The following is a 17,767-nucleotide window of genomic DNA, read 5'->3' as shown; positions in this document are numbered from 1 at the left end:
AAAACGTGGAAAACCATCTAAAAAGGGCCGGGGGATCCTGGGGGCTGGCACTGGCCCCCATCCCGTGCCAGGGGACCCCAGCACCTGCAGGGGCAGGGGGCTTTGGAAGCCAGGCTGCAGGGGACCCCCGGAGCCAACCCTGCCCAGCGGTGGTGGGAAATGCTGGGTGTGAGCTGCCGGCACCCGCTTTGGGGCAGAATCACCCAAACTGGTCATTTTGTGCTGGCAGCGAAGTGAGCCCCAGCAGGGAGAAGCCAGGCTGTGGCCCACCTTGCCTGGCATGGCATGGCACGGCACAGCATTGCGTGGCACAACATGGCACAGCATCACTTGGCACAGCACGGCATGGCCTGGCATGGCATCACTTGGCCTGGCCTGGCATGGCATGGCATGGCCTGGCACGGCATGGCATGGCCTGGCACGGCATGGCATGGCATGGCATGGCATCGCTTGGCACGACGTGGCATGGCATCACTCGGCACGGCACAGAATGGCCTGGCAAGGCATCACTTGGCATTGCACAGCCTGGCATGGCATGGCACGGCACGACATTGCCTGGCATGGTATCACTTGGCATGGCCTGGCATGGCACCACATGGCACAGCACCACATGGCGTGGCCCGGCATTGCACGGCACGGCCACAGTCCACCAGGCACCACCTCGGCCCCCCGAGCGTGACAGCAGCACAGGAGCAGCCATGCCACGGCTGGAGCTCACACACATGTGTGCATGTGACCATTTTCCACACGCACCCCCCAGGCGTGTGAACACCCCCATGTGCACACACACACACACGTGTGTACACGCACTCCCACCCTGCGCACCCATGTGTGCAAGGCCACCCTGTGCACAAGCACTTGCACTGCCGTGCACACACAATATGCACACACATCACCCGCCATGCACACACACCGTGCACACACACCACCCATTTGCACACACACCACACACCACATGCCCCACACACACCCCCTGCCGTGCACACACCACATGCTGTGCACACACACCACACGCCATGGACACACACGCTGTGCACACACATCACACACACTCCACACGCCGTGCGCACATGCCACCTGCCATGCACACACCACACCATGCACAGACACCACACGTTGTGGACACACCACCTGCCACCTGCCCTGCACACACACCACATGCCCCACACACGACACACCATGCACACACCACACGTTGTGCACACACCCCCTGCTGTGCACACACACCACACGCCCCGCACACACCACATGCCATGCACACACACCATACATGCACACCACATGTTGTGCACACACCACCTGCCGTGCACACACACCACACGCCGTGCACACACACCGTGCACGCACACCACCTGCCGTGTACACACAACACACACTGTGCACACACACCACACGTCATGCACACATTGTGCGCACACCCGAGGTGTTGTGCACACACACCGTGCACACACACACACCGTGCACACACCACCCGCCCCCCCCCCCCCATCGGTGCCCAGCCGGGGCGGCGCGGGGGACACAGCCCTTGTACAAACCCCACACCTGTATTTGGCATTTTTTGGCGCGCGGCGGGGGGGGACACGAGGGGGGGGACGTACAAAAGCCGTAATGAAGCTCCGGTCCGAAGCGGGTCCCTAAGGCCACGTTGGGGGGTGGGGGGTGGGCGCAGGTGGCCCCCCCGCCCTGTCACAGCTCCATGGCGGTGCTGCCGGATGATGTCTTCAACGGGACGGAGTCGAAACCATCCGGCATCCTCTGCAGCGAGCCCCGGCGTCAGCGGGCTGAGCCCCGCCGCGCCCCCCAGCCCCCCCCAGCGTGGGGAAACTGAGGCACGGAGCAGCCACACGCCCCCCCCCTCCAGCGTGGTTTCTCTGGTGTCTACTCTGGGGTTGTGCCTCTGCTCCTTACCTTGGACGTGAGGGACTTGATTTTGCCAAAAAGCGACTTCTTGGTGGCAAAGACCAGGTCATCCTCGGCGTCCTCCCCCTCCATGATGGCACAGCTGTCCGGTGCCGGCAGCTCGCTCTCCTTGGCCGCTGCGTTCATCACCAGCTTGGAGTATTTATACTCCAGCCTGGGGACAGAACGTGGTGGCATCAACCCCCTCCACCACCACCATGGTGATGATGGTCCCCGTGTCCCCAAATCCCCGGTGGCATCGCTCACTTTTGGTTCTTCTTCCAGAAGTAGGCGGCGAGGGCGGCCAGCAGGATGGCGGCGCAGGTGCCGGCGGAGATCCCAACCTTCAGCCAAAAATCCACGCTCCGGCAGCCCCTCACCTTCTGCGCCGGCAAGCTCTGCCCGCCATGGCACAGCCGGGGCTCCCGCCACACGTACGTGGTTCTCTGGGGGGGGGGGGGAAGGGAATGGGGGGGCTCAGTGGTGCGGGGGACCCCCAGCCCATCCCCGTGGCCTCGTGCCCACTGGCACGCTCGTACCTGGATGCCACCGAGGCAGGCGCCGACGATGGGGCGGTAGTGGCTGGCGGAGCAGCGGGGGCAGCCCTCGCCCGTCACCCACAGAAAGTGGAAGGTGCAGCCGTCGCAGGTGCCCTCGGGACATTTGCTGGGCGGTAGAGAAAATGAGGGGGGGGCTCGGCCAGTGATGACAACCCAAGGTGGGGGACATGGGGACACACGCAAAGCACCCAAGGGTTGCACCCCACACCCCGGGTGGGTAGGTGATGGCGGGGTCACCCTGGGGGGGGGGTGATGATGTCCCCCCACCCCCAGTGCCACCCCAGCCCCCCTACCTGGGCACGGCCAGGGTGCCGGTGCCAGGGCGCAGTGGGTCGCAGCGCAGGCGGATGGCGGTGGCACGGCCCCCGCTGCAGGGCTGTGTCACGTCATTGGACCTGAGGGGACACGGGGGCTCAGCTGGGGGACAGGGGGGGACACAGTGGGGTCCCTGCGTGCCCTCCCCAGCCACCCACCCTCACCTGTAGAAGAAGACGATGTCGGGCAGGTCGGGGTGGCCGGGGGGGAAGTGCTCAGGGGGGGAGGTGATGCCATCCAGCGCGGAGCCAGCGGTGACACCTGCGGCGAGAGCAGGGCAGGAGCGGGGGTCCCAGTGGCACCGGGGTCCCATGGGGGACACACGGTGAGGATGAGGGTCAAAGCACGGGGGGGGCTGCTGCGGGGGGCAGCCAGGGCACCCCAGCTCACCCACGATGCGGTCGGCCAGGCTGACGGGCTGCGAGGACACAGCTGTCTTGTAGCCCATGACGTCGGGGGGCACCAGGATGGCCTGGCAGACGTGTGACCTCACCACCCGGGCAGGGTCCCCCTCACCCGCCGGCAGCCGCACGTCCGTCACGTTGTCCGTGCAGGAGGCCATCTTCCTGCCCTGCCAGCGAGGGGGGGGTGACACCAGGCGGCCATGGCACACGCGTGTTCACATGTGTGCGTGTCTGCAGTGGTGCACCTTTGGGTGTGCACCTGGGTGTGCACAGCCAGGTGCACGCGTGGGACTGCGGGTGTGCATGTGTGTTTGCATGAGCATTTGTGTGTTTGCACATGCCTGAGTGTTTGTACAACTTGTTTGTACAACTCTGTAGAGTTGCATGTGTGCAGGGCTGTGTGCCCGTGTGCATGTGTTTGCACAAGTGTGCATGTGTGTTTGCATGAGTGTGCACATGCACTTGCATGACTGTGTGCACGTGTTCATGTGTGTTTGCATGAGCATTTGTGTGTGTTTGCACGGGTGTGCACGTGTGCCTGAGTGTTTGTACGACTGTGTGGAGATGCATATGTGCAGGGCTGTGTCCCTGTGTGCATGTGTTTGCATGAGTGTGCATGTGGGTTTGCACGAGTGTGTGCATGCATTTGCATGACTGTGTGCACATATTCATGTGTGTTTGCATGGCTGTGCATGCATGCATGTATATGTGTACACCTGCCTTTGCCCAGCTGCATCTATCTGCATGTTTGCATGATCACACGTGGTTGCACAACAGTGCACACGTGCATGTGCTTCCGTATGACTGCATGTACACCTGTGTTTGCACCAATGCACGCAATGCATTTGCACCACAATGTGCGTGGGTTTGCACGCTTGCATGACTGCCTGTGCTTGCACAACTGCACATGCGCAAGAGTTTGCACTACACGTGCAAGCACACCCATGCATTTGCACTACATATACTTGCACACACATGTGTTTGCACTACATGTGCATGCACACACATGTTCTCACCACCGTGTGCATGCACCACCCCCCTTCCCAGGGCTGGGGGGAGGCACCCACCCCGTCCCCCCACCAGCAGGCAGGTGCGCGGTGCTGTGGGTGCTGTGGGTGAGGGGTGCAGCGCTGTGGGTGCCCCAGACTCACCTGGTGGCCGCAGAGGCTGATGTTGAAGTGGTGGAAGTACTTGAGGCCCTTGGCGGTGAAGCTGGGGCCGCTGGCAAAGGCCATGCTGGCGGCCAGCGCCGAGAAGTCATAGTGCAGGATCTGGCCTGGCAGCACCAGGGAGAAGCTGCAGTTGTTATAGCAGAGGGAGCGGAGCTGTGGGGGCAGGAGGTGGCAGTCAGGGGTGGCCAGGGGCTGGCATCACCCTGCCAGGGACGGATAGTGTCACCCATCGGGGACAGCTCGGGTCATGCCCCTGGGGACAGCAGAGAGCTGGCATCGGCATCACCCGGGAGGGACAGCTTGGGGAGAGTGGTGTCACCCACTCCATCACCCACCCAGAATAGCCAGGGGTGCCAGTGTCACCTCCCTGGGGACAGCTGGGGTCATGCCCTTGGGGACAGCAGAGAGCTGGCATTACCCAGCAGGGACAGCCAGGGGGCTGGAGGTGTCACCCACCCTGTCACCCACCTGGGATGGCCAGGGGTGCCAGTGTCACCTCCCCAGGGACAGCTGGGGACTGGCATCACCCAGACAGTGTCTGGCCAGAGGGGCTGGTGTCACCCTCCTGGAGCTGGCTGGTGCCACCCATCTGGGACATCTGGGCTGGTGTCACCCACATCATCACCCATCTGGGATGGTCGGGGGGGGCCTGGCATCACCCATGGGGATATCACCTCCCCACCCCACAGACCCCCACCCTGGGGGACACGCAGGGACAGGCACCTGGTTGCTGTGGGTGCCGGGGCCACAGGGGTGGCAGGCGGGGGTCCCATCTGAGGGGTGACCCCGCAGGTAGGTGCCGGCTGGGCAGGGCCGGCAGGCGCCCGAGCCGTGGTCCACAGCGCTCCCGGGGGGACACGGGGCGCAGGATCCGGCCGGCTCGGGGGCGCAGCGCCGGCAGAAGGATGCCACCCCTCCCAGCACGTTGGTAACGTTGATGGAATAGAGCTTGGCCACGTCACTGGTGTACCGCCGGCCCTGGAACCGAGAGCGCCTGTCAGCATCGCCCCCCCAGCACCTGCAGCCCACCGGGGGGGTCACCCCCTGCCCCTCACCGCCTCGTGGTAGGGGGTGCGCTGGAAAGCCCATGTGAAGCTCATGGTGGCGTTTTTCTCCACCACGTAGGTGTAGGACTGCTTCCCCTTGGGGCCCGTCCACGTCTCCACCGGCGTGTTGGTGCGGGAGTTGATGCCCTGTGGGGACAGGGGAATGGTGGGACCCCTCCAAACCCCCCGTCGCCCCCCCAATTCCCCCCCCGCCGTGTGCCCCCCACTCACCACCATGAAGTAGAGCTCACAGCTGACGCTGCAGACGGTCTCGAAGACGAAGGTGATTCTGGCCACCTCCTTGCTCTCCGCATCCTCCAGCACTGGGTTGGGAGGGCTGGGGACGGCATGGGGACAGCGTGGGGACGCTGCTGGGCTCTACCCCATGGCCACATCCCCCCCTCCCTGGGGACACCGCGGCACTGGTCCCCCCCTAACCTGAAGCCAGGGACCACCAGCGTGAGGATCATGAAGTCATTATCAGAGGCTCCCGCCGCCGTGTAGATGTAGTCCCCGGCCACCTCCCAGCCTGCAAGGACACGGTGACAGCTCAGCCGAGTCGCAAGCTGCCCCACGGGAGGGGACACCGACGGGACAACATCACGGAGCTACCTGCCATCCCTTTGTACTCAAAGTTGATGCCGCTGAGGACGGTGGTCTCCATGTTGGGGGGCAACACGTTCCACCACTTGTACTCCAAGCCCAGCACCGGCTCGGTGCCCGCCGGGCAGCTGATGCAGCCTGGGGACAGGAGGGGACAACCCTGCACCAGGGTGGCACCCACCTTCCCCCCCAGCAGCTCCGGGTGCCCCGGTCACCCCCTTGGGGACAACGATGGGGACATCCCTACCGGAGCCGTTGGAGTAGGAGCCGTAGGGACAGGGCTGGCAGGCGCTGCCGTTGCTTTTGGCAAAGCCGGGGTTGCAGGGGGGGCACTGGGTTTTCACCCCCGACGGGGGCAGCTTGGCCGCCTGCGGGAGCTCCTCGCTGCAGATCTTCGGTTCTGCCCACTTGAACATCAGCTGGGTCTGCCCGGGGGGAGCGAGGGGCTGAGATGGGGCGAGGGGACACAGGGACAGTGGGTGCCAGCCCCCCGCCGTGCCCCCTGCCGTACCTCGCCGCGGGCATTGCAGGCGGTGTGGGTGTAGAAGTAATCCTTGTCAGTGCAGGGCGGCCGTGCTTTGCAGGATGCTGAGCCCGGCTCTGCCGACCGCAGCGGGGACAGCGGCTGAGCCAGCCCGGTCCCCCGTGGGATGCCCCACCACCACGCCACCAGCCAGATGGCCGTGTGTGCCCCCCCAAGGGATGGCAGGTCCTCATGGCCCATCACATCACCGCCCGCCTCCTCAGGGGCATCCCCACAGGGGGACGGTGACACAAAGGGACCTGGCTGCCACCTCTGGTCAGGGAAAAGGGGACACCTGGCTGCCACCTCTGGGTCAGGGGACTGGGGACACCCGGCTGCCATCTCTGGGCGAGGGGACAGGGGACGCCTGGCTGCCACCGCTGGTCAGGGAAAAGGGGACACCTGGCTGCCACCTCTGGGTCAGGGGACAGGGACCCCCGGTGCCACCTCTCACCGGCGTAGGCGGAGGGCTCGCAGGGCTGGCAGGCGGTGGCCCCTTTGCTGGAAAAGGTGTCGGCGGGGCAGAGCTGGCAGGCGGAGGAGCCGGCGGTGGGCGCGTAGGTGCCAGGTTTGCAGGGGAAGCACTCGGAGGTATAAGCCACCCCTGGCAGTGGGAGGGTGCTCAGAGTGTGGGAGCCATGGGGGATGGGGGGGGGGGAGGTAGTGGGACCCCCTCCCCTCCCCCACCTACCTGTGATGCCGATGTTCCTCACCAGCACTGGTTTGGGGACCTTGGACCAGACAGAGAAAGCCGTGGTGCGCCAGTACAGCACGTTGTTGCCATGGCTCAGCTCCACCTGGAAAAGGTGGGGGGGGGGATGGGGGGGTCAGGGGGAGAGGGGCTGCTGGTCCCACTGCTGGGGAGGGGAGTGGCACCCATAGGTGGGGAGCTGAGGCTCTAACCCATCTGCCATCACCCACCACCCCATCCACATCCTCATGGAGCATCTACTTCCCCAGAGTGGGGGACAAGGGACCCCAGGGGATGCGCCAAGAGCCCCCTACTGTGTCACTCCCCTCCCCACTCCGTGTCACCGCCCTCCCCCACCCTGTGTCACCTCCTGCCCCCCCACTCACGCTGTGAAACTCCCAGCCCTTCTCTGTTGTCCGCATCCAGCGCGACTCCTCCACCATGGGCTGGCACTGGTCGTTTTGCACCTGCGGGGCTGGCGTGAGGACGGGGACCCCGCCATGTCCCCAGGGACCCCCCCTCCATTCCTGCACCCTTCCCACCCCATCACCTACAAAGAACTCGAAGACAATGCTGCTGTCGGGGTAGATGTACTCAAAGGAGACAGTGCCCGACTGCTTGAGGTTGACGGCGTACATGAGGGTGGCCGTGCACTCGTCCGTGTTGGAGGCCACGTAGTCCCCCAGCGGCACCCACGTCGACCTGGGTGGGTGACACACAGCGTGGGCTCTGTCACCAGTCCGAGCTCCCCGTGGCAGCTGGGATGGGGCCAGCTGTGACGGTGCCCAGGCAGCCGGAGCAGGGAGGAAGTGCTGGCCACAGGGGCTTGGGGACACCCTGGTACCCCAGGGCCCGAGGATGGAGAGCTGGGCACTGGGGACATGCCACTGTGTGGTGGCCGGACCCATATCCCTGGGGGCTTTTTCCCCCCCAGCCCGTCCCTGCCGCGCTGGTGAGAGGCGGGTGGGCTGCAGGGAGCAGGAGCTGGATCCTGCTGCGCCACAGCCGCGCCGGGGACGCGGTGAATAATTAAAGCGCTGCTGGAAGTAGGTTACATTTGCAAGTTGCATAAACGCTGCAGCACAAGGCAGCTCAACAGCTGCCGGTGCAACCGGCCGGTGGCAGGGCTCGGTGGCTGCCGGTGCAACTCGGTGGCTGCCGGTGCAACCAGCCGGCGGCAGGGCTCAGTGGCTGCCGGTGCAACCTGGTGGCTGCCGGTGCAACCGGCCAGCGGCGGTGGCTGCCGGTGCAACCCGGTGGCTGCTGGTGCCCGCAGCAGGGCTCGGTGGCTGCTGGTGCAACCGGCCAGTGCCAGGGCTCGGTGGCTGCCACCACTGACCAAAGAGACATGGTGGACAGAGCTGTGGGGACCCCCATGGGGTGCTCCCTCTCTGAGGAGGGTTGATGTGGGTGGCACATGGGCCCTGCCACCGCGGGTGGGGGTGATGCTGCTGGGGTGTCCCCTTGGTGTGGCCGGGGCGTCCCCCACAGCGCCCTGCCAGTATCACCTCCCAGGGAAGGGTGACGGAGGGAGTATGGGGGATGGGGTGTCAGGGAAATGGGGTGCTATTGATGCACAGAGGTGTCACAGCACCCATCCTGCTCACTGCTGCACCGGGCACTGCACCCATCCCTGCTGTGCCGGGGTGGCCAAGTCCCTGAGCATCTTCCCGGGGGGAGCAGCCGGGCTCCATCCAGCCCCTGCCCACTAACGCAGAGGAGCCGCGCCAGCGGCAGCACGTGACTCACGCTGTGCAGTTCTCCACCGCGTCACCGAAGCCATCGTCGACCTCCAGGTTGGTGGCAACGTTGGCAAAGCCATGGGGCACCTCGTCCCACTCGTCGAAGCGGATGCCGGTGCCCAGCGAGTAGGTGCCCTCGGCGCAGGGCTTGCACGCCTGCGCCTTCATGTCCAGGAACTCGCCCGCCTTGCAGGAGAAAGCTGCCCACATGCAGCGAGGGGGGGTCAGGGCTGCCCCTCGCTGCCCCCAGCGCTGCTCCAGCCTTGTCATCCCCAGCTCCACTTGTCGGCGTGCTTCCACGAGGATCCCCCATCCTGAGCATCCCCGCAGCAGCCAGGCAGCCCCCCTGATTTATGGTTTTTGGCTACGGCGTGGCACTTCCCCGCCTGCTCCTGGGCCAGCGAGGGTCAGGTGGGATGCAGCCCCCTGCTCAAGCGCGCTCAGAGCCCGGCACTCCCCAGGGCTTGGCGGGTGGGGGGGAATTCCATTTCCATTTCCATTTCCATCCCACTTCCCACATCCCGGCCTTCCCAGTGGGAGCTGACAGCGCTGACAGCGCTCATTGCTGCCGCGCACACAGGTCCCGTCGCTGCCTTTGAAGGCATCGCGCTGCGACGGAGCTGGTGACAAGCAGCGCTTCATCTCATTGCCCCGCTCCCCCCCCTCGCCCTCATTTCCCACCCTGCCCTCCTCACGCCCCAGGACCCCCCCATCTGGCCCCCCCCCCCCCCAGCCTTACAGCACTCGGTGCCCCTGACAGGGTCCGGCAGGCCAGTGCAGAGTCCCGGCACGTGTGGCACGGCCACCCGCCACCGCGAGCCCGTGCTGTCACACGCCGTGTACTCGTAGTGGTACTCGGACTGGAAGAAGAAACACACAGGGAGAGCTGAGGCCCCGAGACCCCCACCACGCTGCCTCCCCGACAGGGTGCCCCCCCCCACCAGCATGTGCCCGGCCACCCCTTGCACTGGTATTTTTGTTTTAAGCGGTGGTGATGTCCCGCAGTGCCCAGGCCCCCGGCTCAGCCAGGCTGCTCTGCCCCAGCCCCGAGAGAAGATGCTTTGGGGGGGTGTCAGGCTGGGGGTGCTGGGGCAGGGGGTGCTCAGGGTAGTGGGTGCTCAGGATAGGGGTGCTGGGGCAGAGGATGCTTAGGGTGGGGGGGCTCAGGATGGGGGGGCTGGGGCAGGGGGTGCTCAGGGTGGTGGGAGCTGGGGCAGGGGGTGCTGGGGCAGGGGATGCTCAGGGCAGGGGTGGCTCAGGGTGTGGGGGCAGGTGGTACTCAGGGTGGGGGTGCTGTGGCAAGGGGTGCTCAGGGTGGGGGTGCTGGGGTAGGGGATGCTCAGGGCAGGGGGTGCTCAGGGCGGGGGTGCTTAGGGTGGGGGTGCTGGGGCAGGGGATGCTCAGGGCAGGGGGTGCTCAGGGTGGGGGTGCTCAGGGTGGGGGTGCTGGGGTACCGGGGACGGTGCAGGCTGGGGAGATGCTGGGGGCACAGAGATGCCTGGCTGGGGGGACACTGAGGCTGAGGCTTCAGATAGGATGACGTCGTCCCCCCCCAAGACATCCCCCTCCCCCCGGGATGCCAAACCCCAGGGAGGGCTGTGGGGTCACCCAGGCCACGCACACGTGCCCAGGACCTCCCTGACCCCCACACGGGACGTGGCAGCCCTGGTGCATGGGGACTGATGCTGCCACCCTTTCCGTGGGGGGGCTGGAACCATGGCCTCCCCTGGTGCCAGCAAGCAGATGCCACTGGCACAGCACAGCATGGCACAGCATGGCATGGCATGGCACAGCATGGCACTGCGCAGCATGGCACAGTATGGCACAGCATGGCATGGCGTGGCACAGCACGGCATGGCACAGCATGGCACGGCATGGTTTGCCATGGCCTGGCCCGTGCGTGGCGGCTCCTGTGGCTCATTAAACAGCCTCCTCGGTACAACCCCGCTACACCGTCACGCCTGGAGCCACGGTGGGAGCACCGGGGGGGCAGAGAAGGGCTGGGGGGGGAGTGGGGCACCATGACCCCCCCGTGCCGCCAGCTGCCTCCAAGCCGGTGCTGGCTCAAGGCCGGCACGGTTGATCTCCCAGCCAGGGCGAAGGCCAGGTCCGGCTGCTCTGCGGGTGCTGCCAGCGTGGTGGGGTACCGGGGGGGCGAGGGAGCGACGCCGCAGCCCCCCACCCCACCGCCTCCACTGCAGCATCTCTGGGGCGTCTGAGCCGGGCGCCGCGGCTTCGTGCTCCCGGCGGAGCGTGGCAGGTTGGAGAGAAAACAAGGCTTTGATGTTCCCGTCAGCTGGAAATGGCGAGGATGGGGGGAAAGGGGGGACGGGGAAGCACGAAAGCTCTGCCAGCAGCACCCCTGCCCGCGCACCGGCAGCACCAACCCCCCCGGCCCTGGGACAGGGACACCCTGGAGGGTGCCCACTGCCACTGGCAGGACGGGGGCACCCACGGGGGCACCCAGCGCTCAGCAGCCCCCAGCCCCCAGTATCACTCTTGCTCCCCAGGGATTCCCTTGGGAAGAAGGTGTTTTTTCCCTCTTCCCAAACTTTTCCCCTCCGGCACGGAGCTGAGCAGCTGGGATGAGCAACATTAATCACTCCCTTTCATAAAAGCTTCAAATTTTTGGAAAAATCTAAATAAATTGACCCAATTTAGCCCCAGGGCGGCTCTGCAGCAGGGGGACGGGATGGGACCCAAGGCTGCCACTGTCACCCTGTGCTGGCCAGGACAGGGACAGGGGCTGTCCCCAGTGGGGGACAGGGCCAGGGGCCACAACCTGTGGGAGCGATCCCTGCCGGGGCAGGTGCCAGCCGCAGTCTATTGTTTCCAGCTCCGGGCCACAGAACACAGGAAAAAAAAAATGGGATCACGGCACAAAAAAAATGACTGGCCCAGATGAAAAGCAGCCGCAGGACGGGGAGAGCCGGGGGCGCGGGGGGGGGGGCGGGGGGGCGGCGGGACCCCACGGACGGTGAGTGCAGACCCCCGGGAGGGAAATTTGAGGGAAAGGTGGCGGAGGGCTCATCCCGGCACCGCTGTCCCCAAGGCGACCAAGTCCTGGTGAGTGGCAGACCCCCCCGGTTTGTCCTCGCCGGACACTTTGTCCCCACTTGGCTACGGGGCCACCGCGTGCCAGGCTGGGAATGGCATGTGGCGGATGGGGATGTGGCCGTGTCCTGCTGTCACCCATGGAAGGTTTGGGGACATCCCAGTGTCCCTCGGGCTTGGGACGTGGGGAGGCAGATGTGGAGGTGGAGGTGGCCCCAGGGACCCCCTGGGGACTGGGAGATCCCCTGGGGGCCTGGGGGGGACGGACAAGCCGCCTCCCCAGGCGCCCAGGGGATCCTCCAGTTCCCCCCACCCCACTATAGGGACCCCTCGCAGGGACCAGCCCCATCCCCGGTGCCCCGGTGCCCCCCATCCTCCTTATCCCATAGGGACCAGCCCCAGACCCGCTTCCCCCGAGCTGCGGGCGTCGGTTTCACCTGCCAGTTGCCGGTTACCGGTCGCCAGTTACACACACACACACCCACCCCCCCGCGCCTTCTCCACCCTCCTCCCTCCCATCTCCCGGTTCCGGTGCCGGTACCTCCTTGCAGACGTGCAGCCGCTCCCTGGTGCGGCCCGGTGGCGGGGCGGCCGCCAGGGACAAGGCCAGCAGCGCCCACCGGGCCGCGGTGCCGGTACCGGTCATGGCGCAGCGGCAGCGGCGGCGGTAACGCTCGGCCCCGCGCGGGCACCGGCCCCGCGGCCCCGCCCCCGCCAACGGCCCGGCCCCGCGCGCGCACCTGCCGCCACCTGCCCCGCCCCGGCACGGGGAACGGCACCAGGAGCGTATTCCCGGCACCGGCAACGGCACCGCCGGAACAGTACCGGGAGCGTATTCCCGGCACCGGGAATGGCACCACCGGGAGCGGCACCCGGAACGTATTCCCGGCACCGGGAACATATCCCTGGCACCGGCACCGGGCATCGCCCCCGAGAACGTATTCCCGGCACCGGGAATGTATCACTGGCACCAGGCATCGCCCCCGGGAGCGATACCGGGAACGTATTGCCGGCACTGGGAACGGAACCCCCGGGAATGGCACCGGGAACGTATCCCTGGCACCGGCACCAGGAACATATCGCCGCCACCGGGCATCGCCCCCGGGAACGTATCCCTGGCACCGGCACCGGGAACGTAACTCCCGGGAACGGCACCGGGAAGGTATTCCCGGCACGGGGAATGTATCCCTGGCACCGGCACTGGGCATCACCCCGGGGAACGGCACCGGGCACGTATCCCCCGGGAGCAGCACCGGGCATCACCCCCGGCACTGGCACCGGGAATGTAACGGCCGGGAACCGTACCGGGAACATATCCCCGGCACCGGCACCGGCCATCACCCCCGGGAGCCGCACCGGGAACACATCCCCCGGGAACTGTACCGGGAACGGCCCGGGCACTGCCAGTCCGGGGGTGTAACACCGACCCCCGACCCCCCCTCCGGTAACGGCCCCTCCTCCTGGGCCTGGGGCGGGGGTCACGGCTCCCCCCGTGCCCCCGAGCCACCCCCACCCCACGCGTGAGCCTGTCCCCCATGTCCCCTGCGCCCCCAGCCCCACACAGCCCCCCCGGCCACACCCTATGGAGCCCGTGAGCAGCCGGTGCACTGGGGGGGACACGGCCATGTGCTCTGGCCAGGAGGACATGGGGGACATGGGGGACATGGGGACACCAGGGACATGGGAGACACAGGAGGTATGGGGGACAGGGGGACAGAGGAGATGTGGGGACGCCAGGTACAAGGGGGACACGGGGGACATGGGAGACACAGGAGATATGGGGACATCAGGGACATGGGGGACACAGGGAACACAGGAGGTACGGGGGACAGAGGAGGTACGGGGGACACCAGAGCAGGGGGGACACAGGAGATATGGGGACATCAGGGACATGGGGGACACAGGGAACACAGGAGGTACGGGGGACACCAGAGCAGGGGGGACACAGGAGATATGGGGAGGACAGGGGGACTTGGGGGAAGTAGCAGATATGGGGGACATCGGGGGTAGGGGGTCACAGGGAACAGAGGAGGTATGGGGGGACATGGGGGACACAGGAGATATGGGGGACACCGGGGACATGGCTCCGAATGTGGTGGGACATGGGGATGGGGGACACGGCTGTGTGGTGGGGACACGCCTGTCCCCACGGTGGCACAGCGACACTGCCACATACCACAGGGACACCGCTGGGGACATGGTGGCAGGGGGTGGCCGCACCTCACGGCATCTGCAGTGTCCCCCAGCAGAGACCCCACAGCCCCCGCTGAGCCAGTGTCCCCCCCTCAGTGTCCCACAGTGTGGACACCAACAGCGCCTGTCCCAGTGACACTGACACGTGGCTGTCCCTGGTCACCACCGCAGCTGTCCCCTTGTCACCACGAGCTGCCAACAAAGGGCTGAGGAGCAGAGCCTGGGCGTCACCCGGGGGTGTCCCAGGGGGACATGGTGCAAGCAGCCTCCTGCCAGGCCTGGGCACCCCGCACGGGGCTCGCATGCCTTGCACGGGACTTGTGCGGCCCCGTGCGAAGCACACACATGTTGCACAGGCCTCGCGTGGCCTTGCGCACAGCTGCCGCCCAGCACAGGGCTCGCACGGCCCCATACACAGCTCACACGGGGTGCAGGGAGCGTGCAGAGCCTCACGCACAGCCCTTGCATGCTGCAGGGCTGCGGGAGCCCAGGGTACAGCTCACACGTGGTGCACGGGGCTCGTAGGGCTTTGCACACTGCAGGTCTGGCACCGGGTTTGCACAGACCCATGCAAAGATCCCATGTGGCACAGTGTTTGCATGGCCCATGCAAGGCTCTTGTGCAACACAGCGTTTGCATGGCCCTGTGCAAGGCTTCTGTGCATCATATAGGGTGCCCCGTGCAAAGCTCACATGCGGCACTGGGTTTGCATGTCACCATGCAAGGCTCTTGTGCAACACAGGGTTTGCATGGCCCCGTGCAAAGCTTCTGTGCATTGTATGGGGTTTGCACAGCCCTGTGCAAAGCTCTCATGTGGCACTGGGTTTCCATGGCCCCATGCAAAGATCCTGTGTGACACAGGCTTTGTGCGGCCCCATGCAAAGTTCCTGTGCACTGTGTGGGGGTTACACAGCCCCATGCAAGGCTGCTGCATGACACATGCGCACAGCCCTGCGCAAAGCTCCTGTGTATCACGTGGGATTTGCACAGCTCTGTGCAAAGCTCCTGTGTGGCAGTTTGCACAGAGCTGTGCAAAGATCCTGTGTATCACAGTATTTGCACGGCCCCATACAAGGCTCCTGCATGACACAGGCTTTGCATAGCTCTGTGCAAAGCTCATGTGTGGCATGGTGTTTGCATGGCCTCGTGCAAAGCTCTGTATATCACAGGGTTTGCACGGCCCCATGCAAAGCTCTATATATCACGTGGGATTTGCACAGCCCTGTGCAAAGATCCTGTGTGGCACGGTGTTTGCATGGCCCCGTGCAAATCTCCAGCATGACACAGGGTTTACACAGCCCTGCGCAAAGCTCCTGTGTATCACGTGGGATTTGCACGGCCCCATGCGAAGATCCTGTGTGGCAGTTTGCACAGAGCTGTGCAAAGATCCTGAGTATCACAGTATTTGCACGGCCCCATACAAGGCTCCTGCATGACACAGGCTTTGCATGGCTCTGTGCAAAGCTCATGTGTGGCATGGTGTTTGCACGGCCCCGTGCAAAGCTCCTGCGTATCATGTAGCATTTGCACGGCCCTGTGCAAAGATCCTGCATATCACAGTGTTTGCAAGGCCCCATACAAGGCTCCTGCATGACGCAGGGCTTGCACGGTCCTGTGCAAAGATCCCGTGTGGCATGGTGTTTGCACGGCCCCGTGCAAAGCTGTGTATTACGGTGTTTGCACAGCCCCATGCAAGGCTCCTGCATGACACAGGGTTTGCAAAGCTCATGCATGGCATGGTGTTTGCATGGCCCTGTGCAAAGCTCTTGTGTATTGCATGGGATTTCCATGGCCCTATGCAAAGCTCCTGTGTGGCATGGTGTTTGCATGGCCCTGTGCAAAGCTGTGTATCACATGGTTTGCATGGCCCCATGCAAGGTGGCTGCGTGACAGGGTTTGCATGGCCCTGTGCAAAGATCCTGTGTGGCAAGGTGTTTGCACAGCTCCGTGCAAATCTTCTGTGTGACACAGTTTGCAAAGCTCATGTGTGGCATGGTGTTTGCACAGCCCCGTGCAAAGCTCCTGTGTATCACATGGGACTTCCATGGCCCCACGCAAAGCTCCCGTGTGGCATGGTGTTTGCATGGCCTCATGCAAAGCTCCCAAGTATCACAGGGTTTGCACGGCCCCATGCAAGGCTGTGTATGACATGGGATTTGCACAGCTCTGTGCAAAGATCCCGTGTGGCACAGTGTTTGCATGGCCCCATGCAAATCTCCAGCATGACACAGGATTTGCACAGCCCTGCATAAAGCTCCTGTGTATTGTGTGGGATTTGCACGGCCCCATGCAAAGATCCTGTGTGGCAGTTTGCACAGGGCTGTGCAAAGATCCTGTGTTATCAGTGTTTGCACGGCCCCACACAAGGCTCCTGCATGACACAGGGTTTGCAAAGCTCGTGTGTGGCATGGTGTTTGCATGGTCCTGTGCAAAACTCCAGTGTATCACATGGGATTTCCACGGCCCAGTGCAAAGCTCTGTATCACAGTGTTTGCATGGCCCCATGCAAGGCTGCTGCACCACACAGGGTTTGCACAGCCCTGTGCAAAGCTCCTGTGTATCCCGTGGGATTTCCATGGCCTCCTGCAAAGCTCCCATGTGGCACGGTGTTTGCATGACCCCGTGCAAAGCTCTGTGTATCACATGGGATTTGCACGGCCCTGTGCAAAGCTCCTGTGTGGCACAGTGTTTGCACGGTCCTGTGCAAAGCTCCTGTGTATCGCCTGGCACGCTCCCGTGCGCTGCGCGGGGTTTGCGCGGCCGCATCCACTGTGCCCGCCCTCGGCGGGAGCTGCGCGCACGGCCCGGACGCTCCGCGCAGCCCTTGTGCGCAGCCGTGCCCGCTGCTTGGGGGCTCCGCGGCCCGGTGCCGGCGCGGCGGGGCTCGGCGGCGGGTCAGAATCGCAGGGCGCTCAGCGGCCGCGGCCTCGCCTATCTGATCGACTCATCCCGCCCGCCGCTGGCCGCCGCACATCGCCCGCGGGCTTCGCGGCGCCGCTCTTCTCACCTCGGCCCGGCGCCGCCGGCCGATCGAATAAGATCAACGTGTAGGGGGGCCGGCGCGCGCCGCGCACCACACACCCGCGCCTCGCACACGCGCACACACACGCACACACGTGCCTCACCCGGCACCCCGCACACGCACCCCGCACACGCACCGGCGCCGCCGCACCCCACCCGGCCCCGCCCCCGCGCCGCCATTTTATAGCGCGGCCGCGCGGGGCACGACGGGAAGAGCCTGCCGCTGCCCCGCCCAGCTGCAGCGCGCCCCCTGGAGGCGGGAGGACCCCCCCAACGGCCACGCGCCTGCGCGGGCACCGCCCCCCCACTGCTGGGGGGGAAGGGGGGCGTGTGTGCGGTGTGTGAACGCGTGTCTGTGTGCGTGGGGCTGTGTAATGTGTGCACGCGTGTCTGTGCGTGGGTGCGATGTGCGCACGCGTGTCTGCGTGGGTGTGATGTGTGGACACTTGTCTGTGCGTGGGTGTAATGTGTGCACACGTGTCTGTGATGTGTGCATGCATGTCTGCGTGGGTGTGGTGTGTGCACATGTGTCTGCATGGGAGCG

General features: G+C 65.3%; 1 protein-coding gene and 1 non-coding gene across 2 annotated transcripts; both read right to left on the bottom strand.

Moving 5' to 3' along the window:
- Nucleotides 1-1,572: 1,572 nt before the first annotated feature.
- ELAPOR1 (endosome-lysosome associated apoptosis and autophagy regulator 1) lies at nt 1,573-13,023 on the bottom strand. Its single transcript, XM_037410863.1, has 22 exons — nt 12,551-13,023; nt 9,695-9,815; nt 8,963-9,155; nt 7,768-7,915; nt 7,600-7,680; nt 7,214-7,319; nt 6,977-7,126; nt 6,511-6,599; nt 6,247-6,424; nt 6,009-6,137; nt 5,835-5,925; nt 5,628-5,733; nt 5,406-5,543; nt 5,074-5,328; nt 4,330-4,503; nt 3,165-3,345; nt 2,939-3,035; nt 2,753-2,854; nt 2,439-2,565; nt 2,167-2,345; nt 1,909-2,074; nt 1,573-1,755 (listed from the first exon to the last, which is right to left on the bottom strand). Exons 1-22 carry the CDS (start codon nt 12,932-12,934, stop codon nt 1,687-1,689), a joined length of 3,264 nt encoding a protein of 1,087 aa, XP_037266760.1. The 5' UTR covers nt 12,935-13,023; the 3' UTR covers nt 1,573-1,686.
- A 4,070-nt stretch (nt 13,024-17,093) lies between these two features.
- On the bottom strand, nt 17,094-17,335 carry LOC119158670. Its single transcript, XR_005107946.1, has one exon.
- Nucleotides 17,336-17,767: the final 432 nt, after the last annotated feature.

The sequence above is a fragment of the Falco rusticolus genome, chromosome 17 (assembly GCF_015220075.1).
Source record: "Falco rusticolus isolate bFalRus1 chromosome 17, bFalRus1.pri, whole genome shotgun sequence".
NCBI lineage: Eukaryota > Metazoa > Chordata > Aves > Falconiformes > Falconidae > Falco > Falco rusticolus.
This window is presented reverse-complemented; position numbering and strand designations above follow the sequence as displayed.

Coding starts and splice junctions, on each gene's coding strand:
- ELAPOR1 (XM_037410863.1), bottom strand. CDS start 12,934: ATGCCCGGTGCCGGTGCCAGGGATATGTTCCCGGTGCCGGGAATACGT. Junction 5,329..5,405: donor GCACCCCCTACCACGAGGCG/GTGAGGGGCAGG, acceptor TCTCGGTTCCAG/GGCCGGCGGTACACCAGTGA. Junction 3,346..4,329: donor TCAGCCTCTGCGGCCACCAG/GTGAGTCTGGGG, acceptor CCTCGCTGGCAG/GGCAGGAAGATGGCCTCCTG.